The sequence below is a fragment of the Toxotes jaculatrix genome, chromosome 8 (genome assembly GCF_017976425.1).
Source record: "Toxotes jaculatrix isolate fToxJac2 chromosome 8, fToxJac2.pri, whole genome shotgun sequence".
NCBI lineage: Eukaryota > Metazoa > Chordata > Actinopteri > Toxotidae > Toxotes > Toxotes jaculatrix.
In genome coordinates, this window is record NC_054401.1 from 17,904,082 (window position 1) to 17,930,155 (window position 26,074).

Here is a 26,074-nt window from a genome sequence, read left to right on the forward strand (position 1 = left end):
AAATATCTATCTGAGATGCAACGCCGGTTGTGCGCTGTATCTTATTAGATAAAAGCCTAGTTTGTAGCTGTCACCCAATCAGGCGAGTTCTTAAAAGCTATATCTACGCATACCGGCTAGTCAAATATGGCAAAGGAGAGAGAGGGCAAAAACAAAAGATCACAAAATTCCATTTTGGTAATTGACGCTTATTTTGAAACGCTATACCGGAAACTCTGTTTACTAATCCTACAGACTTGACAATGCTCGAGGGAAAATCAGCCGGGGGGATACGAAGATTATATCAAGTGGATTTGTCAAGTAACTCAGTCCGAGAGAATGACCCAGTAATATTGTTTTGACCAAAGTAAGTTTGACTCGGTTGTACTGAACATGCATCGCTTCGTGTGTCGTAGTTAGCCTCAGCGGGCACTTTGCGGGTCTTTTGTGCTTCAGGGCGCACTGGACTGTCATCTCTGCGCGCTGTCACTTGTTGGACCCATTACAGAAATCGCAAAGTTGTTCTTTTCTTAACAAAAAAACAAGGCGTTTTGTTGGTTAACACATGTTAGACACCTCGACGGCAGAAAAAAAAAAGATTTAATTTTGATGTGGTAACTCGCAGGTGAGAGCCTAATGGATATCCATCGAGTTTAAGTGCAGCAGCGGATTTTGGGAGCCCAGCTTGATTACTGCTCTCATCTGAAGTTGGATCTCGTAATCACTGCAATGACGGAGTCCTCAAAACCGCCTTTAGGGTAAGTCCTTCAAAAAACAATGTCCGGCTCATTAAAGGACTTGAACGTTTATATTCATCGTCTGATGGGTTTCCTAACTTAAAACAGACTTTCTTGATAATTTTGACTGAAATGTAATCTTAAATCTAGAATTTGTTGTCCTCATTAGGCTTTATGCCTAGTGTAAACATCCATAACTTACTAATAGTGTGCAGTTCATTGCATCAGTTCAGAAACAGTATTTGTCAGTGGTCTGGCTGTGTGTTACAGGGTTCCCATTAATGTGTGTTTTTCTTGATAACAGTATTTCATTGGACAATGAAGTAACTGCAGAATTAATTGGTATACACTGAGATGCATCCCCAAGTCTGCCTTTTCAAAATCAGTATGAGGCCCACAGTCACATAAGCAACACATGTGGCCTATAGTCAGTAGTGACAACAGAGAGTGTTCCAGCAGAAAGACCACTTTGCTCCCCATTCACCTACCGTCTCTTTGCCACACATAGATAGTAAGTATGGGTGGCTCTGAAGCAAAGCGTAATGCAACAATAGTCGGTTGCTACAGGAGAGAAAACGACAAGACCTTTTTCAGGGGGAATAACAACAACAACAGCAGCAACAACTGTGGGTGCTGTCCACAGTGTGCCTCTAATTGTGATGTATGGGGCGTGTCCGCTGGCTGGACCCTTGTGTTGCTGCCACAGCCACCTGAATATTAGTATAGGGCTTTATTTCACGAGAGATATTTTGACGTCACAGTAGTGAAGGGACAAGTGCAAATAGTAGGATTAATGATGGGTGAAGTCCATTTAGCTGCTTCATTTTCATGGCCCTGGTATCTTATTTGCTGTCACACTGACATTTTTCACCCAGGCACTTGCAAACAATGTCACCTGATCACTTCTTCAAATAATCCTGTTTCATCACTTAAATTTGAATGCCAAAATATACTGCTGTTGAGGGCAGTGTCCATACAGTACTGATTGTCTGACTGCAGTTCTGTGTCAGAGGTAAAACAGCCTTTTGTGTGTCATTGTGGTGCAGAGAGGTAAGGGTAGATGTTTTCTATCCTAAATGAAGTTTTGATAGTTCACAGTCAAGGTGCAAGTTTTCATTAAGTCTTTGTGCTAACTTATCTGGTAATTTTTCTTAATTTCTCATTGATGGAAGGGGCGTGAGATAAAAGGTGGCTGCGGCCTCAGTTTTTAATAATTTGCAGTTACATCGGACTCAGTTCAGCTGATTATCAAAATGGTTTTCACTGATTTATCTGGAATTTTTTAACAGCAAAATTGAAGTTAGAGTTGGGATGTCTTCATGAGCAGCTCACTGGCCAGGAATGACTCTGCATCAGCATCATTATATGCTACTTGGGTGCAAATTATGATAATTGCTGTGTATGAGAGAGCCAAAATGCTGCTGACGTCATCAGCTCTGAGCTCAGCATAATTGTAATTATTATTTTAAGATGGGATTTCTGTGTGTCACACCTTTAATCCATCATGTGTTAGCTCTTCAGGAACAATAAATTATCTAGACGATAGGTGTGTGGGAAAAACCTCAACCGCGGTGTAGTGCAGATGTACAGTTAAACATGGGTGTTCTTCAGTGGCAACACGAGCAGGGTGTGATACTGTTCGAAAGAGAGTTGATGAGGTGAATAAAGGTTTGGTCTGTTTTTTTTCTGGTCTTTCAAGCAAAGGTCCCTTTAACCAGATACTCTGTACTACAGTGATTTCAGACACTCAGGAGCTTTTGGGCCAAATTACAAAGTAGTCTGGTCACAGAGTCAGCTGGCAGTGGAACCACTTGCCTTTTTACCAGGTCAGCGTGTGACATTTCTGTCCATGTAAATTACCATGACAACTCCCTTTGTTCTCTCTTTCGTCATCACGCAGGGAGTAGAAGCTTTACTGCATAGCAGAGTCCTAATGAAAGACAGCTCATAAAACAACTCTCAACGCTCTCACACACACACATGCACACACAGCATGGTCCCTGAGCAGACAAATGAGAAAGGAAGAGACTGCTCCTTTGAAGGAAGAGAAATTCGTTTGTACCTGGCCATTGAAATCTGAGCTGTGGGTGTGTGTGTTTGTGTGTGGGTGTATGCGAATGTGTGTCAAGTCTGTGTGTGTACTTTAGGAGTGGTGGAAGGGCAGCCTGAATGAAGCCTTAGTTCTGAGCTTCATAACCCTGTAATTAAGAATGGACAAAAGGCAACTTCCTTCCCTCCCAGAGACTAAATGAACGCTGACTTCTCACAGTGCACTGAGATCAGGATTAATCTGATCTCAGTGCCCAAAATATGGCAGCACCTAGGACAAAATTACATTTTCCTTTTTACCAGAACTTATATATATATTTTTATATAATATTTTTGTGTCACATGGATTGGCTCTGAGTAGCTTTGGTGTGGAGCATGTTAATTGCATCTAGGCTAGAGTAGTTTCAGACCATATTGAAGTCTGGATACATAACAGTCTTAATTGGCACACTGGCGCTTTCCTCTACACGTCTGGACTTGGTTTGTTTATGTGTGTCTATAAGTGCTTGTTTGTGTCATGAGTGAGCTTTAGTCCAGAAGCCTATGATTAATGTGGTTTTGTTACATGACTTAATTTTGGTAACCGCTCTCATAGAAGCAATAAGAAAGCAACAGGCTAATATAAATAAACAGAGGAAGAATTAAAAGGGAACTGCTCAAAAAAAATTTACAGTGTTTTTCAGGAACAGCTTTGACTTTTTGTGTTTTTAAAATCTTCAAAGCGTTTTAACGAGCTCTTATAGGTTTCATAGACCTTTTCTGTTTTCTGTCCGTCTTTATGATTGAGACACAATCATGTGTGACGTCAGAACCTTGGGAGTTTTTCCTTGGTCACATGGCTCAGTCCCTGGTGATGATGAACCACCCACAGCCTTGCTTTGATGAACGCATTTGTTGCCATTTATCACCACAGAGGCTTGGCGCATTTCTTATTTCTTGATTTTGCCTTCAAGTGCCTCATGAAGTGCAAAGAATAGAAAAATAATCAAGCCCCACCAACCTCAAAATCCTGATTTGGGCTGCCATCTGCCTCACTGTTGGTAGGTCACACGTTTCTTTTTCAATGCATCTGTTGTTTGTGAAGGACTTTTTTTCTGTGACTGTTCAGTTTTAAAACGCACCCACAGGTAGACTGGGTTGACAGATTTTTACAGATAAATACAGTATGGGATTACAAATAACTGTCCATTTACTCTCAGCACACACCCAGAGATAATTATCGGCTACGGACTGTCCTGTTTGTGTGTACATGCAAGCCTGTGTGCACTCATGGGCACTGTGTATGGAGGGAGATCAACACCAGTTGCTTGCTGCAGTGTAAATGCTCATTAAGTGGAAGCTGTGCCTGGTGGACTTAAATGTCAGTCTCATCCTTTGCATAGTATCTGCCATGTGTGTCTGTCAGTCCATACACTTAATGCTATCCCTCAGTACTGGGTTTTTTCCCTGTGGTGGTCTCAGATGATGGGAGATATTTACACTGATGCAGACACATCCTCCCCAAGCTACACACCCTTCACAAAATATGCTCTATTTAGAAGTTTAAGGTTTGTGTGGTCAGCTGCGAGCTCTGGACTGCTGACTAAGGGAGTTCCCTCTTTTTCTCTTTTGCTGAAAGGCTATACTGTACGCACTTTCAGCAAAGAGGAAAATGTTTAGTGTATTTGGTCACATCTGGATACTTAAGGTTATTTTTATGACAGGTTAAATTTAACTTCTGTGAAATCTGAGAGAGGCGAGTGAGAGGCTGTGCGTTGTTGGCAGAGATACAGTGTCTGGCGATATCTGCATCCATTTCACAGACCATCCTGTTTTAAATAGAGAGGGTGTGGATGCAGCGCTTCCACAAGCTTGTTCTGTAAGGATAGAGGCTTGACCAAAGTACACACTGACACTGACACTGAGCATATTAGATCACAAGCCCTGACTGATTGACTGACTGATAAGGCCTGTGGTCATGTGTATGTATTTTTAGCCCTGTGAACATGCCGAACACCTGAGATGAAATAGTTTACTTCTTAATTAAGTGCTGAAAGTGCTGCTGTTATTCACAGTGTATGAGAACTCAGAATCTTTGATTAATCTGCATGTCATTAACAATTACAGCAATGTCTGTTGTGACTAATGTTCCAAGTATTGGTTTATTATGAGACCAGAAGTAGTAGGATGTAATAAAATGATTCCTTGATCTGTGCACAATCAAAGCAGCATTGGCTCTCTGAATATATTTACTCCAGAGCCATGCCGTGATACATTGGGAACATTTGAGACATCTAGGCTGGATGTATTTATAGACTGTTGTGCTCCTTAGGCCCGACCACATTATCCAACCTATTTTCACCCATTTGCCACCCCTTTTCAGTGCAGCAGACAACAACAACAACGACAACAACAACATAAAAGCAAACTACTGCCTGTGTCAAGCATTTACAGTAGACTGTATGTGCCTGTATCATGCAGCTGTTATGGGCTGCTCGGATTTATTTCTGGAAGCCTGCTGTCATATGTTAGTCGCTGTGGTATGTGGGTTTGTCAGGGAGGAAGACAGACGGACTGCATGTGTGTGTGTAGAGATGGGACAAACTCTTCTAACACCAACTGACGTGCCATAGCTGTGGTATCGCCTGATAAGGCCAAGGTGGTGGAGTGCACTTTTCTGCGCACAAGCTGGGAAGGCTTTTGCACAATTTTAACCGTTTAACACACACTGCTGCTAGCTTCTGTCTCGAGTGGAGGGAAACCAAAGTATAACCGTTCTGTGCCACCATGTCAGTAACTTAGCAACATATTTAATATTTTAAGAAATGATTACTAAACTATCAGATAGAGTGTCTTTCTATTAAAACAATCTAAAAAAAAGTTATTTATTTTCCTATTAACTGATGGTATGGTAAAAACAGCAAGCTTGTGACATTTATAAAATTCCAAAAAAGAAATATGCCTTTATTTATTCTGCAAAAACTGAATTCAGTGGTTAAGACCTAAAAACCACGAGTTTACAGTAGCTTTTCATTGATTTGTGTCATGCTTCTTTTCCAAGTCAAAGGGTTCTGGGGTAACAATGTCCGTAACGTAAGTGTTTTTCTTCTTGTCTCTCCAGCAGGAGCTTTGTCTAATTGAACAAGCAGCTTAGGGAATAGAGAACAGACTAATTGTTATTTCCTGCTGTTCTGCTTCTACATTCCATCTCTCCCTCTTTTCTTCTCTGATGTTGAACTCCACCCATCTACCCTTTTCTATTCCCTTTATTTTTGCACTCCAGCCATATGGAGTTTTGTGCCACCTGAGATTTCCTCATCCCTCCTACCAACTGTCATCACCACAGCCTTCCCTTTTTCCTTTCATTCTTTCTCTGCTGTGAGCCTGTTTGTGACCCAGGAGCTTTATGTTTACTGGACCCAGAGCTTATGTGCACCTATAAAAAAAAAAAAAAAGAGGAATTAAAATGCTTATGTGACTCAGCAGTTGATTTATTTATCTCCCCTATAATAATTTGATTTTGAAGTTAGAATATTATTTCATTCGGAAAAAGCACACAAAACATGGGATTTAGATGTCAAAGGATTGAGAACATTAGTAGCATAGATCAAAGCTGATAGCCTTGGGCTGCAAAAGGAATTATCTCATTACAGAGTGCTGAGCTGCCTTATTTTACACCAACCTGTTTTTTCCATGGCTGTCCAGGAATATACAGATAAAAACTCTTGACTCTATTGTCTTTTTTAATTTCTTTTAATGTCCACTATTGGTGTCACTCAATAAATCCACCTTAGTCAATAAAGGATGGCAGGAGATAACAGAGGAAATAGGCTTGAAACAACTGAAATGTTTAGGAGAGGACGGAAATACTTTTTAGTTTAGGTCTACGGAAGTGTCAATCATATTTGGTCAAATAAGGTCTTGAACGGGAAGACAGACATGTTTTTTCCAGCTGTGCAGACAGTAGGGTGAGTTGGCTTCCTGCTCCTATTTTTGGCAAATTATTGTTGTTCTGGAACATGTCTCGTTTTGAAACTGTTAGAGCATGCCTCTGTGTCACTGGTCGCAAGTGGACAAGCTGACTACATGTGTCAGTAGAGAAGAGCAGAGGACAGGAGGGAGGAGGAGACGGTAGGTAGGGTGGGGTGCTGTTACAGTAAGTGGACTTCTCTCTCTTTCAAGTGGGTGTGAAATAGATACTCCAGGATCACTGGTTGCTGACTCAACCTGAGGTCACTGCAGTATGTCCTGGAGGTAAAAACCTTTAAATAACTATAAAGTGTGTAAGCAACCTAATTGATCCCAATGAGTAACAACTCATTTAGCACCTGAGGTGTGGTGTTGTCCTTTTATCTCCCATGGGTTATTATGCTACTGTTACTTGCTCTGCACTCCCGTGTAACAGATTGTGCCGAGCTCTAACCTGCTTGTTTTAGAGAAGCTGTCACATGATAATGAAGGTAAACCAGGTTGCACGCGACCTGATAAACCATTTCAACACTGAAATATTCTTATTTTCAATTCTTATTATTGGCTAAGTGGATAAAATAAGTACATTACAGTAGGTGTTTAGACAGTTTGTGGACTTCATGCAAACTAACATGGAAAAACGGGAAAACAATGCATGTATTTACACATGTAGCATTTTTAAATGTTCATCCCTGATTCCTTTTGATATTTGATTACCTTGCACGCCAGATAAATTAGAGATGCATCAAAGATTATTTCTGTTTTTCTATAATAACTACTGACATCTCCAAAATATCAAAGTAATTTTAAACTTAAAACTGTCTAGAGAAGGCAGAGATTTAAACATAAATATGTCTGCAGTCTGTACTTCACTGTGTTGTTGTAATTTTTTGCATCTTTTACTTGGCTGTGGTGGGCCACTAGTGTGAATTCATAGGGTCAGACTGGTGTTATCAGTGAGACACTTTACATGGCATTGCAGTGGGTGGAGGCTTCAACTACATGGTTGGTAATATGAGCATCAAGGCATATGCTGAATTAGATGGTTGTGTGCCTAGCAACTGCAAACAAATGCTTTCCTGGACTCGTATGACTCCAGTGCTCACAGACAGCAAACAGAAAATCTTTCTGTCTTTTCTTTGCCTTGTGTCCTCGTACATTTCTGTTTCTGTTTCTCTGCCTCTGGGTCACTCACCCTTTGTCTGCATGCGCCCAAAATGCACAGCTGCTGTTAAACTGAGGTCTGCTCTCTTCTGTAGTCAAGTGGTGTAAATATAGGTTACCATGGGGACACCATGACACCCAAGGGGTATGCTGGTTAGGTAGCAGGACAGAGTGTGTGTGTGTGTGTTCAGAGAGTGAGGGGAGTGGCTGAGGGTCCAGGATGTGTATCGTTCATGCTGTGTCCAAAGCACAACAGGAGGTGAGAACTCAAGTGTGTACACAGACAAGTGTGGTTGTGGCTCCAGTGTGCATGTGTGAGTACTTAAATGAGAGTGGGTGGGTGAGTTCTTGAAGTGGCACTCATGCTTACTTTGTTGATGTTTGTACTCTACACTGATGCGTCTCCCAAGCAGAGTGACTTACTTTTAAAGTACCACTACTAAACTTTGTATAGGATTTTTGGGTTCAGTGATTTGCCCAAGGATGGATGGAACTGAACTACTGCTGCCTACTTAGATCTCAGTCTAACTGTCATTAAAGCCACTGGTAGGAACTGTAAGATTGCTCAGTAGAGCAAAAAAACTTATTGTAGATACCAGGTAGATGCTCAGTGGAGTTTCACTAAGCTAAGTAAAACGTTTTAGGAATTCACACGGTCCAACAACTGCTTTGAACACATACCTGGACATCTGTTTGGCAGGACAGATTAGATCTGAAACACCAGGCGTCCCCTAACTTATAGAAAAGGATAGATAATGCCAATAGTGTGTATTGAAGACAGTCTTTGGTAGAGTCCTTTTGCTTGTCAAAGGAAAGGCCTTGTAGTGCAGTTGTAATCTTGTCTTATGCAGTGTTGTGTTAAACAATATAACAGGTGGCCTTTTTTTTTTTTTTTACATCAGTCCTTATTAAATGCCCGTAGAGTTTTGATTTTGCTCATTGTTTATATTCTCAGAATTCACAAAGTGTGTCATAGTGAATGTAGGTCAGTCGGCCCTATGCTTTTGGCCAATTAATTTGCCCCATTCCCAGTTGATTGTCTTCATTAGAGGATAGTAACTCATTGTTTCAGTGATTTGAATGTATCACACTGACAGGATGTCTCTAACTGGGGACACGTCTGGCTGTCTGTCTATCATAATGACTGTCTCTCTGACTGAGGCTTCATAAATGTTTGGAGCGCTTTTTACTGCCTTAAATCATCGTTGTATTCACTCACATCCACAAGAGACTTTGTTATTTGGATCGGGTCAATCTGTCTGTCTGTCTCTGTTTCTCTCTTGCTGTCCCATTTGTAGCCCCAGCAACTTCAGTCGTTATATTGTGTGGCCATTGTTCAGTAGATATCAGTAGTAGACGGATGAAGGAGCCTGTTAAGTGAGATGGCAACAAAATGGTTTTCAGCCGAAAAACAAGACACTTGTGAATGGAATTTGTATTGGTAGGGACGGTGCTGACAGAGCACAATTCAGAGCATAAACTAATATATTCCGTTATTTTTATAAGACCTTCCAGAGTGGGAACTTTTTAGGCCGTGTTTCCATGGCTGGAATAAATACAGTCCCTGACAGTTACTTCTTTCCTCAGCAAAAAGCTTAAGGTAGTCTCCAGTGTGTCTGATCAGTGTTATGTAATTTAACTTTTTAACAAACATCAGTAACTGTGACGCACGTGGATTTGCATTGTAATTTGAAGAGCATTAAATTTTCACTTACATCCTAAAATCATCTGACACCTTTTCCATCTCTCTATGAGACAGCTTTGAATTTGTACAGTTAGTTATACTGTAGTTTTTCATTTTATCTTATATTTACACTGTCCTGTCTTTGCATAAGGACAACCATACATACACTCACAGACACAGGCATGCTTACACATCCGGGCATGATTGAGCCTGAGGGCTGTGATCAGGAGTGAGCAAGGTTGTATTTGGGTCAGGGAGGAGGTAGCCTGCACACGCACACACTGTAAATGCAGACACTGAGACTAATCTGTTAAAGAGGCTAGCCCACAGATAGAAAAACAGGATGACTGTGTATAGACCTGCATATTAAACTGTTACTGTTGCTTACTTTTTAACTGAGAACGAAGGGATTCCTGCTGATCAGTTTAGACACCCGAATCTTTCCTGTTAGATGGCAACCAGAAGTGATTTACCTCTTGGGTTAGACTTGGATGATTTTACTGTATGTTCCCTTTATATTTGAAAATGAAAACGGTAGTCTTAGAACAGTTTGGTGTGTTCTCTGCTCACTTTGTTTTCCACTAATAGCTGCTCACATGTTGTCCTGGATGGTTTTGCCACAGACCACATGAGTCAACAGCACTTTTGGCGGTTTGAAGTGAATTCAGCATCTGTTTGTTTTAGATTCATACTTAGATTCATACGAACTGTTAGAAACGGTAATTTGAGTGCCACACACACCCCTAAACAAACACCTGTCCCGGATCAAAAGAAATGCTAACAGATTTGATAGAGGATAGTGAAAGAAATATATCCTTGTTGATGCTGTTTAGTCAAGTGAAAAGAACTGAGTGGTTCTGAAAGGTCCATTAGTAACCTGTGTGTGTGTGTGTGTGTGTGTGTGTGCACACGCCCATTTGTAATTCAGTCCCTGTAGCAGTTCAGCACTTACTGCCCCCCTGTGCTGGAGCAGGGTTTCTTGCTTTTCGTTCCCTGCTTCTCTTTTACTCGCTCACTCTTTCTCTCCCTGTTTAAGCTTGCTCATTCTAACTCTGTGGGAGACGAGGCTTTTCCTAAAGGAGTCTTTGTGCGTGTAAGGGAAAGGAAAGAGAGAGAGGGAGAGAGAGAGAGAGAGAGAGAGAGAGAGAGAGAGAGGGAGAGGGAGAGTGAAATGTTATGGTGAAACAAACAGCAAGTGAGATGGAGGGAAGGATACTAGCTGACTGTGTTAAGCCTGGCCGGGACCCAGTCCCACAGGTCTCAGTTCTTTTTACTTTCAAAGACACAGACTCACCAGAAAAATACAAAATTCTCATGCATTTACAGGTCTCTAAGCAGCTCATGAAAATAATTTTCTTCTCTTAATATCAAAGTGAGTAAACCAGGTGTTTTTAAAATGTGCTTTTAGTCAATGATTAGTAATTATATGCACTGAGATTAGACTCCTAACGTGATTATGCTCAGCTCAGTCAAACCTTTAAGTATAGTCTGTCAGTCCCATGATGTATCCATTGAAAACCATTTTCTACATTGCATAATGAGTCAATGACACTATGCGTCCTGTGGGTGAAAGTTAGTTGATATTCCACGTAGCTGTTAATGGTTAACTTTAGCCAGGTTAGAGTCCGCTCACGGTGCTATGTTCACGAGCATTCTTCCCTCACTCTGCTGTTTTTGCCTTTACACTGGGCAGGAGTACCTTGAAGGATACTGGATTAGACACCACTGGGTTCCAGAGAGGGCAAATCCTTGGAACTGGATTTATAAACAGTCTGATATTGTAATAATTTTGGAACACTTAATCAACACAAAGACTGTTTTTGACGTGAGTGGGATGCTTTTCTTTAGTTATCTAAGGCTAATATTTGTGCTGTGAAGGCAGGAGAGGGAGTGCGTGCTGAAATGTGTGGTATAGAAAAGCTATTTGTCATAGTTAGCAGAATGAAGTGTGTGATTTCTGTCTGATCAGCTGTCTCTGTCAGGCTAAGTACAGTTTATGTTGAACCGAGGTCAAACACGGAGATAGCAGGATCTCATTGCTAGCATGTCATTGGCATCTGCCACATGTCCACCCAATTGAGCTGTGGTCACAGTGTGGATTTGTATACATGTCTGTTTTTCTTGAGCCAACCAAATACCTTATGGCCACCTAAATATTGCTGCTTTGAGTAGTTTTTGGTACTACAAAAAAAAAAAACAACTGTTGTACTACAGTGGTAAAATTTTATCAGATTGTTTTCTGTTGCAAAACAGTCCATGCCAGGGAGGAGGTTAATATGTGATTAATGTTCACACTTTAGAATTACTTTGTTGATTATATGGTTGTTGACTGCATTGTTTGAGTATATCTTTAAATAAACTGACCAGGCATGGAATAAGATTTGATGAGGGATGTCGTTTGTGTTAAAGTAGGGCTGCTAATCATTTTCCCTTAGAAGGATATTTGAAAGCAGACACTGCTTGTGTGACACTATTTTCTAAAAGCAAGAGTAAGAATGCTTAGGAGTGATAATAGAGAAGGCGCTGTTATAAATTATTAGATTATTATTCAGATGAGTCTGTCTGAGGAACAGATGGAATAAACAGCCTTCATCTTGACAACCAAAAGGATCATCTCAGCATATCTGTAGACTGTTATGTAATCTAGATGAAGAGAAAGGTTGTGTCACAAACAGAAACAGGAAGACAATAAAAGTCATTAGTATTCAGGCTCTTAATGAGGTGGTGGCAGTGGGTTGTTGTTCATTAAGCTGTGGTGCCGTGTAACTAAGACTGAACTCAAGAAAAACAAAAATAACTCAGATAAAGCAAAATTATCTACGTCATTTGTTTAAATAAGCATAATTAAAGTGAATCATCATATGAACACAGTGCATCAAATGAAATGTGTGTGTTGCTAAGGAAATGATAAGCTGTTTGCTGATAAACTAATTGATTCATTATTTGTGAATGTGATACTCAAATTAATTAAGTTGTTTACTGTTGTTTATCTACTTCAGTGCACTATTTCCTCTAAATGAAAAAAAAAACTTCTACAATGAAGGAAACTACAACAAACACCTAAAAAAGTCAGTAACATTCTTTTCTGTATGTCTTTGCCACTGTCATTACCCAGGAGGATGAAGGCACGTGCCCCACCTCCGCCGCAGGCCCCTCAACCCGCTCCACGCCACATCTTCAGAAACACTGTACCGGATGGAGGAGGGACATCAGGCATGGACGCCAAGGAAAACATGCTAAGGCCCACTGTGGATTTCCAGCTTACTCTGCCACAGGGATACCAGACTTCTGTAACAGAGGAGGGCAGGTGAGTAGACAAAGAGGGCTACACAAGCACACATGGACTCTCGGTGTATCACTCCCTTTTCAGTTTTTTATTTTTATTTTTTGCTCTGTGTTCCATGTTTTTACTTTGCATTTGGCTGTGACGTGTCATAACCAAACTGTTTGCTTATCTGTAAATACAAGAATAGTAGTTTATACTTAGCTACACGATATGCTTCTATACATTGACCTTCATCATTAGTTACCAGACAAACAGTATGAGACCTGTTTGGCATTTCTGGGTCTGTATGGGTTGCTGAGGCCCTGTCAAGGGGGTCCCATTCCCGGTCTCAGCACAAGCTTTGTCACAGAGAGCTGACAGATGAAGCCTGACCTGCTAGCGTTCTCTGCCCCTAATGAGCCTCTGTCCTTTGGGGCAGAAAATCGCGGACACCTCCGTGATACAGAACAACCAAGTTGCTATTTTAACAGCACCTTGTTGCTCTTTAAATAACAAAAGAGAAGCTTTAGGCCAGCAGGTGTCTCTGTGAAACTTTGGTTTTATAAAGGATCTTAGAAATGACTACATACATTCTACACATAAGTACATAGAACTGTTTTATAATCTTTTCAAATGGCCTTCAATGCTTAAAACTTACAAAAGGTTTTACAAAAGGTTGTGGTTAGTATCACAACCCGAGGGCTCCTTTTTAGGATTGTTTAGCATCCTTTATTTATCTGATATAAGACAGTCATGTTGTATTCATCTGTCAGGTGTCTGGTTCCCTTATTCCAGATCATTTACGGGAAAGGAATGCATGACATGACATTTTCGCTTCAGATGTGCTGTGCTTACAGTTCACTTTCTGATGGTGCTCAATAACAACATTAGAGCATGCTACTAATAGTTCACATGGTATTAGTTTAGATATGGCTGAGGTATCATAAACACATATCTATCATAAATAGCTGATACAGAGAAACACAAACAATTTATTATGTAACCACAGACAGTTATACACAGATACCATAAAGATGCCATAAAGTTGCAATAATAAAGAGTAAATAATACACAATAAATAATGCAATATTTACACTCACCTGTTTATTCCTAATCTAGTTTTGCCATTTAATCCTTGTACTAATATCGTGCTTAGACTTATATTTTTGCATCAAATTAACATTTAAGATGCCTTTATGTATAATCTTCATATCTCCCTGTGTTATCACTTCTCATGACTGGAAATTTAGGATTTGGACTAAATCGTACTTCAAACTAAAGTGATTGAGTTGTGACATACACAATAAACATACAAAATCAGCTCAAGAAGCACATAACACAGGACACAGGGACACATGTTGATTGCAGATTGTTGTTTTTGCTATAGACTGTATCCATTTGTTAGTGATTGTCAGTGGTGTCCTTTGTAGTGGTATCTCTCTAAGTTCTGTCATCTGATCTGGCTGTTCCCAGAAAACACTGGACCTTGTCTCTTGGTTTCTTTATCTGAGGATTGACAGGTAGTACCATAGGCCTCCTCATCAGCTGCCTCCCCCACTCAGTGGACATTGGTAGTTTGTCATACCAACAAGTGCTCTGCATTTTGCCTGTCATCGTTTCTCTGTGCAACTATTTTTTTTGTCAGTGCCCTTTTATTGTGGGGGGCTCTCTAGAGTTTCTGTCGAGATAAACCACACAGATTAAATCTACAGCGTGTGATAAGTGGCCTCTGTTATTGATTTTGGGCCTTTATTTTAATTTCTCCAAAGCTTGTCATATGAACAGCGTAATACTACATGTTTTTCTTGTATTTTCTTTTCTAAATAGCAGTTGTTTGAAAGTGATCTTAGGCTCATGTTCAGGTTTTAGTCTGCTACACGTTAAAAATTTTCGCTCAATATGAGTATTTTAACTATGGTGGTTCACTGTATGGTTACAGGCATTTTCAGGAATTTTGGTTACAGACAGTTAGTAAAATCCTGTCATTGTAATACAGTCAGCACAAAACTGTCCAAGAAATATTTGTACAGGAGGAATCAAGACAGTAACAGCTTTTTGATCTTCACATCAGAATCACTGCTGTTGCCTTTCATTCAACCCTTTGGCCTTGAAAATAGCTCAGTGTTTAAAATCATGTCCATTGTGTTTATCAATTAGCTATACTTTCTAAGAACAACAGGTGAGACTATGTCTCTGGTTTGTTGTATCTAGTAATTACTATTCTCTTTACTAGCGCTAAAGCTCAGCTGGCTTTGTAACCCTATCTTCTCCCCTTCCTTACTCTCTTTCTCCTTCTCTCCCCATCTCTTCCAATGGTTCTTTCTTCCAAACTCCCCCCACCCCCCCCACCCTCTCTTTCACTTTCTCTCTCTCCTCCCTTCTCTCTCTTTCTCCCTCTCTCAGTAAGGCGCTGATGGACGTGCTGGTTGAGCTGTGTAGCCGCTACCACCTGAATCCAGCACTGCATACCCTGGAGCTTCTGTCGCCCGAGGGTCACCCTTTGGGGTTTAAGCCCAACGCTCTGCTGGGCTCCCTCAACGTGGCCTGTGTCTTCATCAAGGAGAAAGTCTTGGAGGAGAAAGTGGTGCGCAGGCCGGCACCCAAAGTGCCAGAGGTAAGTCACAGTGGAGCCTGATACTGTGATCTGGATGTGCTTATTGTCATGTGCACTTCGTATTTTGCGTTTTTTGATTGAAGAGACATTTATTTTATATTTTGCATGAAAAAAAATGTAGATTGATGGATCCCAGAATGCCAGAGCAAGAGCTACTCCCTGAATATGATAGTTGTACAGTCTGTATAGATTACCACCTTTACCACCATGTGTACCACCTTTACCCTGAAGCCCTATGTAATATCCGTCCCTTCCTTCTCTGCCTTTTACCTCTGACTGCTGGCAGAAAGCAAGGCCAGTGAAACCTATAAGGGCCCACGCTAAGGTAGGAAGCTGGTTGGAATCAAACTGGCCTAGCATGACACTGGAGTCAGTTCTTACACCGTCTAATTGTACCTTTTCTGTCTTTTCCCTTGTATTTCTATCCATCTTGTCGTCACATGTTTTTACAGCCTTAACAGCCTGTCTGAACTTATTTTTTCTACTGAGCATTAGACCCTTTGTCTCTCCCTTTTTCTCCTGGCCTCTCCTCTGCTCTCCTCCTACAGTTTGAATATTTGATGAGTGCCTTACCTTTAGTTACCATGCATTATTTCTCTGCTCTTCTCAGGGCTCACTGGCTGCTCTCTCTCCCTTTGACCCCGCCTGGCCTCAGGCCAGAGACTGACACTATTTCAGACCCTGGCGTCAGTCATCCCTCTTCTCTGTTTTATCTGTCTGCTGTAGTTTGTGGTGCTGTTGATTTGTATTGTTTTATATTTAGAGGTGTATTTAGTGTACACTAATTTATTTGAATGGAGTACAGAAAATAGTAATAGAAAATAGTGCAAGAAACATGTTTTGGTAAAATGCAGTACAATCCATGTCAGTATAATATTGTAAAAAGTAACTAGACTGACTCAGTGGGCAGCAGTTAAACACATAAACCCTGTATCCAGCCAGGTGTTCAGTGAATGACATTACTTTTGAAAGGCAATCTTTAGCCTTTCGTAAAAAGAACTTAATACCTTTCATTGGTACATGAGGAATTAAAGCTAACCTGGAAACCATGACAGAGGCAGTCATTTGCTTTAGGCTTTTAATGATCTTAAATAGCCCTTACCTTTTAAATTGACGCATTTAGGTGGCAGTTACAACCTCAGGTCAATGCATTATGATACACTGATGTGTTTGTGGACCCGTAAAAACCACATTTGGGTTAAACACCTTATCTGATGGTTGTTGATTGTGATAAATGGATACTTCCACCAAGCTTTAGTATTTTACATCCTCCATCTACTACTGACCAGACTCGCTGAAACATTTTAAACACACAACTCATACACACTACTAGGAGTAAAACACCTGCTGATTTTGGAAAACCCAACTTAAATATGCATGTTTGCTGTGCTCATTTATGTCTGCAAAAGAAGGGAGCCAAGCTGGCTACATAACTTCGAATGCCACTTAACTTGTTATACAAAAGCCACTGCAGAGCCACCGACTGAAGAGGCATTTTATGAATTCTTCAGCCTCTTGACTCCTGAGTGGAGTGTGTGTTTTTATTGAGGCTGACGTGAAACACTTAGTGATAAAGGTTTCTGTACAGAGTGGCACATCTGCCTGTTCTCCATTACAGAACACTGTGTAGTGTAGTGTTGTGGGATTGACTAGCTAACTACACACAAGATCACATGCATGTCTGCACACACATTTGCACACAGACATCATCTGTAGCGCATTAAATGTTATTTTTTCTATCAGCAACCAAAGTCTAACCTTAAGTTACTCATTACCAAAGTGTTTTTGTGTGTTTGGAAAGTCTTTTTTCCTCCTGTGCTTCTCTCTTCTTCACGTGTTTTAGATTTCATGTTTTTCTCTTACTCTATAAGAAAATCAAACACCAAAGAAAGCACAGCTGTTCATCACTATACTATAATCACTATTAAGTGTTTCTCTGTTGTATTGTAAACATGTTTACACTGAATCTTCAGACAGCACCTCACTCGGTTTACCTATTCTCCCTGCTCTTGGGAAGATTTCTCCAATGGTCATAACAGTGTGCCCTCATTAGCCCATTTTCTCATCCAGTTCTTAGACCTTAATGTGTAATTTTTGTGCTCCTCCTCTCTCTCCTCTCTCTGTACCAGAAAACAGTTCGTTTGATGGTGAACTACCACGGCACCCAGAAGGCAGTGGTACGGGTCAACCCGTTGGTACCACTCCAGGCTCTGACGCCGGTCATCTGTGACAAGTGTGATTTTAACCCGGCACATGTCCTGCTACTGAAGGACAGCATCAGTCGCCACGAGTTACCACTGAACAAATCTCTGACAGAGCTGGGGATCAAGGAGCTCTACGTACACGATCAGAGTTTAGGTAAAACCTAACCACGTGATTCTGTTTATGCAATTTTCTGTTTCATTAAAGGATTGGGGTACGTTCACTTTTAAATCACTCAATTTAAAATGTATATTGAAAAAGAGGTTCCCATAATGGAGCCAAATTTTGATATTAATGGAAAATAATGAATACTTGCATTATTTTGATTAAAATCTCTTTGTTGGATTAAATTAATTAAAACATAGTGGAGCCTAACCTTTTATTTATGTTTGGTAAAGTAGTGGCTAATGTTGGTAGGCTTATTAAAGCAGATAAAACACGTCATCATGGATACTGATTGGTGCCTTGAACCTTGTCCAGCTATTCTGTTATATTGTCTCCTGTTGGCCTTGCAAATTAATATATTCCCCAAAGCAATCAGCATATGCTATTAGTAAATTATAAGGTCTTTGTAACAATGTATAATAGAGACAAACAAATAGATATATTTCCCCTTTCATAAACTTAACTATACTACAAACTGAAAAGATTTTTTCTAAAGCTATGATTAAAAAAAAAGCAGGGTAAAGGTTTATATTTATGATCAGATGACAAAGAAGCATAACACACAACTACATACAGTGAATTACAAGATCTTCATTCTGTCATGTGAGCTTTTGTTTAGGGACCATAGCTGAGCACAAATGCTCACTTGGTGTTTTATAGTCCACTTCCACTCTCTACTAGCTGATTTAGTTCAGCCTGCCAGAATTCCTCCCCTGTGGCTGCTCTGAATGAGTACAGGAGGAAAGAGAATTTTCCTGTAGGGAACATAAAATTCAACATCACCCTTTAACTTCACCACCTGAAACCAGATTATACTGTGTGAAATCAATTAAGAGAATAAGACATTTTTTTTTGCCATAACAGGAATCTGAGAAAAGTATGGATTTCATGTAAACCCAGCATGTCACAGCTGATTGAAATGCTTCTAGCGCAGTGAGCCACAGCACCAGCATTACATTGTATTCTGCAGTACAGCGTGACGGGCATGTAAATATTTATTGACATAAAGTTATACGCAGTCAGAGTCAATATTGGTTTAACCACAGCGAAGCATAAACAGAAATATGAGCTTGTGTTGTGTTTCTGATCATAAGTTCAACTAAATCAACGTCGGGAGGCACAGTTTGTTCCTGGGGGTACAGTAATTTGGATACACAATCCATTATCTAGTAGAAAGTTGAATTATCGATGCCTTAGATCTGGTGTTAAGGATCATTCCCATGGTAACAGTCCACACCCATAGATATTTATAGATATTGTTCTTGTCATGAAGTGTGGCTTGAGAGGAAAAGCTTGTGGTTTATGGTCATGAATGATTTAAGCAGGAACATTTAGAACATTATGTAATTTTTTTATGGCCAGATACTATTGTGTAATGGCTATATTTTGACATTGACCTTTTGCAGTTATTATCAAAGACGTGTAACTTAAGGGAAATCTACAATTCATTTAGTTTGTACAACTGCTTAAAAAAGCCCTATGTTTCCAGTTTATTGAAATTTAACCTCAAGTCCAGTGAATAATCTTAAATGGTACTACGGTAAGCGATAAACTGCCCAGTGGTTAAAAACGAAAAAGAAGGTTTAGTTTAGTCACCAAAAACTGAATATTCATGTAAATTTCATAGAAAACGGGAAGACAGACTGATTGGTCAGAGATTCATCCTACAGCAAAATTATGACTCAAAACATTACAAGAACAGAATCAGACGTTGGCCTCACATGATGAAGACCAGCACAGTCTCCAGGCGTAAACCCCATAGATCTGGTTTGGGATAAATTGGACAGAGGCAGGTCTGTTGGGAACTTCTGCAACATATTGGGATAAACTTTCTGAACAACATTTGATTTCCATTCTACAAAGGACGTCATGAGTGTGTTCAGCTGATGAATGAGTCAGAAATTTGGATTAGATTTAGCACGAAGACTCCATGGTTCCTTGTTTTTAAAATCTCCCATTGTTTATTTTTTTCTCTAATTTAATTTCAGGAACACAGAGACATTGAATTATGTAAATTTAAGTGACAACTAGAAAAGTGGAGGTGTCCTAAAGCTTTTGTGCTGTAGCACATATCATGATATGCAAGTATTTCTCTATGCTGTCAGCGTGTTTATAAACCTTGTCATATTTTCCAGTTCTCCAGCCTAAAATGGTTTCTGCACCTGCTCTTAACTACTCAGGTATTAGTCGTGATAAATCCTGTCTGTCTTAGTGTTGCTGGTTCCATTCAAATCCATGTACGTCAGCTGTTTAACCCAGTGTACTGCTGTTTGCTCATTAACCATGCTTTTTTAGTGTGCTGGGCAATGCTTGTTGGTTTCATGCCATTGTTATTCTAATATTTGTTGTAACATTGTCAATGCCCTTCAATACTTACCTCGCCTCTGCTTTTCCTGGAATCCAAATAACCCAGTAGTGTAGCTCTGTGATTTTCTTTTTTAATGCCAGTTAACCTTCCTGTCCTGTCCTCGAGCCAACAGTGTTATCATGACACATTCTCAGTTACTGCTTTGTAGGCTGTGAAAGTTAGATAGCGAGTAGGCCCTTGAGAAGTTATATATAAAGCTATAGCGCCCTCTGCTGAGGAAAATCAGTAGATTGTTCTGTTCATTTCTTTGTGAGTAAAAACAAGTTGAGAATTTAGACAACAGATTTATTTCTGTTTGCCAAGTCAAGCAACTAAATTGGATTTCACAGGAATCAAGCTAAATTGACTTACATGTACAGTAATAGCGTCTAGTCAATTCACAGTATCCTGCTGTCATGACAAAATCTATGGTGAATTTTGTTGTTAACCTAATGCATCTATGCATGCAGGGATAATTTGTCTACTGAATTCCTCCTAAACAGTTTCTCAGTATGACCCTGGTCCCTTTACTTTTAATTTGAAGTGCTGACACAATCATGCCCAACTCTTCCCCTCCTCTCCTCTTAGTCTTTTTTTTTTTCTTTTTCAAGACTCCATTTGCTCCAGTACCACCAGTTTGGGGAGAGCAGAGAAGAAGGGCTTCCTGGGTATCTTCCAGTTCAGCAGGAGGAAATCAAAGGTAAGAAAAAAAATGTTGCTTTACTTTTTTTTTTTGGTAGTATGTTGTCAAAGTTGTCAATATTACTTCAGAATTATTGGTTTAATGGCCAGATTAATGTCACCATAACTATCCACAAAGTTTAGCAGTGATTCATTTGCAGTTTGCAAATTGAAGTGCCATGAGAAATATGAGTTTGTATAATAATTATCAAACTAACCTTGAGTGATGCATGCCCTTCATACTTACTGATATTGATAGCTGAGGCAAGATAAATGCATGCCTGAACAGTTGAATGCTGCATGTTAGCTGTGCCTTCCGTTTGCAGACAGAGACAACATCTGTGGACATGGATGGCTGTGATGATAAAGTAATCCAAAATACTGACACACAATCCAATGTAAGTATCACTGACGCAGCTGAAAATGTCCAGAGGTGATAAGTGAAATCAAAGTGGGACTTTGTTTTACTTTTATGCCCACATTAACTCGTCTCTGGAACTTTCCAATCATAGATAAGAGGGGTGGACAGAATAACAGGAACACTTGTACAGACAGTATATTACAAACCACTGACAACTGCTCAGACTACAAACAAACCCCGGACATTACCACAGGGTTGATATTGTTGCAACAAAAATTTAACAAACTGAGCAAAATTAGTTCAGGTCAGTAGATTTAGGTGTAATCACATGGTTTGGGGGCTCCTGTTGTTGCATCCATTCTTTGTCCATGTCTTGCAAGGCTGCTGATAATCTGACATGGCATACAGTCTGATGTATAATACAGTTTGTCTTTCTTTAGGTCAGAGTACATAATGTTTTTTTGTTTTAAATATGATTGTATTGAAACACTTATCACTGTAGTGAACAATATATTCACGTTCAAGTTTCTTTACGGAACGATCAATTTTTGCTGCTTGTGAAAAAGGGAATCGGCTTCAAAAACATTTTTGCCGCAGTTTAAATGTGCAGACAGTTGAGAATTTTAGCTTAAAGTAAAATAGTTTTACAATATTTGATAAGTAATATAGTGAAGTGATTAAAAAAAAGTCAGTCAGTTAAATACCAACTAACTGCTGGTTGCTAAGTTTTTTTTTAACTCACGGTAACACATCATCTTGTCATTTTTATATTTATAAAGTAAACGATTAATTAATTATTCATTCAAATTTAATCATTACATCAGTTGATAGTGGAAATAGCCATTAGGTGGTAGGACAAGAAAGACAAGAAAAGATTTGTGTAAAAATCGTGGTATTATTTGGAAAACTATAGGAGGCTCACGCAGCTTGCCCCGATATCCGTTGTTTTGTGCAAGTATTTGTCTCCCTGACCGTCCGTAATGGAGTCGGAGGGTGTAAATACATTCACTAGCATGACCCATAGAGTCACAATGGCCACATTTATAGGACACCGTGTATATGGGACTTTTCCTTTAAGCTGAGGGCCATTTTCACAAAATAGGACCTTGTTGCTGATGCACATTTGATATTTGAGTTGTGCTCATGTGCACTGATGTCCTCCAGAGGGCAGCAGCTGTCTCCAGAAGGTTAGTCAGCAGTGTGTTAGGGCTCTGTTCACCACAGGTCCAAAGTGGAGTCCTAACACTGCTTCTCAGAGTTCTTGCTCCCACTCCCCTTAGTACAGGTTAGTACTGAATAACAAAATGGCTACAGAACATAATGTTAAATAGTGATAGTATATAGCTTTTATCCTACAGTCATCATTAAGTGCTCTTAGATGATCTGTGACCCAGAAGGATCAGAAGGATCAGCCTAACTGATTCACAACAAACCTGAACCACCCAAAAGAGTTAGGGGGGTTTGTGGAGCATCTGAACAAATCCCAATCATCATCTTCTAAAACTGCCTCAAAGTTGAATTTTTAACCTTAAAAAAAAAACACTGACAAATGTGTGTGTACGTGTGTGTGTGTGTGTGTGTGTGTGTGTGTGTGGAGTGCATCCCTGTCAAACCAGACTTACATTTAGACTCTGCATTAAGCAGCTCTCTATCTTTTATATCCATAACTCAATCACGTTAATTTGATTTTGAAGCCATGAACCTCAGTTGAGCAGCAGTCATCTGTGGCTCACCTCAGATCAATATGGCATTTGATTGTATTAGCTGGAAAAACACTGCCTGGCTCACTCTGGTTCACTTCACTGTTCCGTGAATCACGTAGCCTCTGGTCCAGCTTCTCCACCCTTTGCCTCTTTGTTCCATGCGTTGCTGAATCATTGTCACCATTATATCCTCTTCTTCCAGGTCTAAGCTATCTTTGTGGTCTTCCTCACCCTCTTTGTGTTTTTTTTTTTACATCTCCAGTGTCTTCATCAGATTCTTCTGAGAACTATTGCTTTAGGGTTTCAAATAAAATAGCATCTACGAAGAAACATATGGAAGAGGAAAGAAAAACACATGGCAGCAGAGCATGAATTAAACATTAAATCAGATACAGAATATTTGGTATTTTCTTTGATGTGAAAGTTTAGACTTTATTTAAAACACTGGATTTTATCTAAGACAGTGAGAGCTAAGTTATATTTATTCATATGACTATTTTTCAGCCATATCTCTCTTCCCAGTGGGCTTTAATGCAGCTGGGCTTTTTCTCTCTGATATGATTGTTTCTCAGTCAGGGACTGTTATCAGACCACACACATGCATTTGTGCACACAAGCAAACACACATACATATAGACATACAGTGTTATCAGCCTGAAGGCATCAGATTACCCTACCTTGGCTACATTAGCACTAAAAGCCCAGCCTCTTATCTCTAATTGTTCATTAGGGGCTAATCTACTGTGTGTGTGTGTGTGTGTGTGAGTCTGTGTGTGTGTGTGTGTGTGTGTGTGTGTGTGTGTGTGTGTGTGTGTGTGTGTGTGTGTGTGTGTGCGTGTGCGTGGTCAGAGAGCATTGTGTTATGGGGCAGTGCTCATTCTGAAGCAAACTGACATAAAATTGGGACATTTGTTCTTGTTTTTTCTTCTCTTCTTTTTACATTTTAAATAACACCAAGGTCCATATTTATCAAGTGTCTCAGAGTAGCAGATCGGCCCTAACCAACACTGTCAGAGTGGCAGAAATTTGGCCGCACTTCAGGCATAAGGCTTTGTTAACTTTAGGAAGGACATCCTGTCTTTGCCAACCTCCTGATTACAGCAAGAAAATGCAGTTACGGAGGCAACAATTTGCGAGTCTCACAACTGTGAAATCATTTCTCAGACCTTAAGGCTCCAAATGCTGGAATAAATTTGTAAGCTCCACATACTTTCAGTTAACATTCATTCAACTTTCTAAGTCGAATAAATTGTTAACATTAACACGAAGCACGGATGAAGATGCTTCCCAAGTAAATTGATACAGTTTCATTGTATAATGCAAAGACACATTCAGCTCATGAACCAAAAGCCCCACTTATATAATCTCTAAATTAATATTGTGGTTCACGCTTACTCATAATTTTGATGCAGATATAGTGTGACATGAGTCTCAACTGATGTGATAAAAGCAGGTGACTATAACCTGTGTGTGTCTCATTGTAGTGCTCCTATTAGTTTCGGTGATACAATGTTGTCATTAATTTCAATTCACACTTCTCAGTGTAGCCAAACAGTGATGTGTGTTTTACATTCTAAAAGGAGAGCTAGTACTCTTTGTTCAAAGGAGGTGTAGGAGGATTCTCCTCTGTCCTGAAATAAAACTTGTGATTAGCAGGGAGTGATTCTGACACGTCTGATAGACCATTATAGATTGTAACCATCATTTTAATATTTCCATGTGTGAACTGTAGTGGGATGAGTAAACCATTCGCTGGAGATACAGTATGTAAGCCATGTTCGTGGTTATACAGAGGTTCAGTAAGTTCCCTCCCAAGTGCTGGAGTACATGTGCTACTATTTTCCTCTCTTGCTGTTTTGACAGATTTCAGATTGTTTACCAAGGGGAAGGAGTAGAAGGGAGCGAGTGAGAAAGTCAGACAGAGTTCATGTGAATTTTTAAGCTTTGAACATTATGTTTTTGGTGAGGTGAGAAACATGCTCCTTTTTTAAAGTTGGAAATCACATCGATCCAACACTTCCTTTTTGTTCCATCTGCCATCTACCCCACCTCCCCCCTTGCCCCGCTCCTACCCCTGTCAATCACACAGCACAGTGTACAGCTTTTGACCTGAGAGTAAAGGTTTTTTTTCTCTCTAATTTTTTTTTCTCTCTAATGTTTAATGTTGACATTTTTTCTACCCTAAGTTTAGGTTGTACAATGTTAATGTTCTTATTTTATGTATGTATTGAATGTGATTTGTTTCTGTAATACTTGAGCATTGTAGTTGGGAATCTACTGACACATGATATAACACAACAGTAACTGATATAATAGTCAGTATAAGTTATGAATATAATGTGGATAGTGTTTGGAAACAAGGTGATACGAATGTAGAGGATACATGATGATCCTAGTGGACATCTCCATTCTCAAAAGCACCGATGTTTTCCTGCAGTCCTTTGCTTTTCTTTAACTGAAGTGTAGGGCAACAGGTTCCCCAGATAAAATATTATTTGTCATACTACAGGATTCAAAATAACAACAGCCAAAACATATTTTCTATTTTTTTCAGAATGTGAAAAAAGATGTAAGCATGCCCCTGGGACTTCTCTCCTTACCGCTTTTTTCAGAAGTTTTGTTCTTTTCCCATCCCTCCCCACTGTGAGATGTTCTAACCTTGGGTCCAATTAATTCTAATGATCTGAACTTTATGTTCCTTTTTGCTCTGCTTTTATGTTGTATCCAGGCATTGTCTGAACGCATCAATTAATCTGCTTTTAAACACTTTTCTTTTCTGAGATCATGGGGGGGTATGATTCCCCCGTTGTGCCAAGGCTCTGTACCAAGCTGAGCCACGGGGAGGTTCAGATATTCAGGAGCACTTTGGGCTCTCTTTGATCAGTTATTGAAAACCATTTTTTGTTCCAATGCTTTAGTCAGGAGCAGCCACCCTTTGAAAATGCGGTTGCACTTGCAGCTTGGTCAAATAAATGTTGCAGTAACTACAATAACTGACTAAAGGACAGACTATACATACAGAAATGTACACATTTGATTGCATGTGTATGTGCATGTGTGAATGTTTTTAAACTTGGACAGACTATAAACGAATGGGTTGGGGATCTCTCTCTGAGATCAGTTTCAAAGTTCATGTGGCTATGAAATAAAGCCTTATAATAAAGTTGTCAGCTGT

The 26,074-nt window shown here is 39.8% G+C and overlaps 1 protein-coding gene across 5 annotated transcripts in view; it reads left to right on the forward strand.

Annotated features, from left to right (window-relative positions):
• Window positions 1-245: 245 nt before the first annotated feature.
• Window positions 246-26,074, forward strand: part of cobl (cordon-bleu WH2 repeat protein) — a 52,356-nt gene continuing 26,527 nt past the window's right edge. Inside the window, exons 1-8 of one of the 5 annotated variants that reach the window (XM_041044114.1) lie at window positions 246-346; window positions 605-737; window positions 12,677-12,868; window positions 15,230-15,440; window positions 17,570-17,798; window positions 19,943-19,987; window positions 20,766-20,854; window positions 21,162-21,233. In XM_041044114.1, coding sequence (XP_040900048.1) covers window positions 709-737; window positions 12,677-12,868; window positions 15,230-15,440; window positions 17,570-17,798; window positions 19,943-19,987; window positions 20,766-20,854; window positions 21,162-21,233 — 867 coding nt within the window. In that variant the 5' untranslated portion in view covers window positions 246-346; window positions 605-708. Of the gene's footprint in view, window positions 738-11,249; window positions 11,387-12,676; window positions 12,869-15,229; window positions 15,441-17,569; window positions 17,799-19,942; window positions 19,988-20,765; window positions 20,855-21,161; window positions 21,234-26,074 lie in introns of those variants that run through there. The other 4 variants (XM_041044118.1, XM_041044115.1, XM_041044116.1 and 1 more) reach the window with 4 other exon arrangements.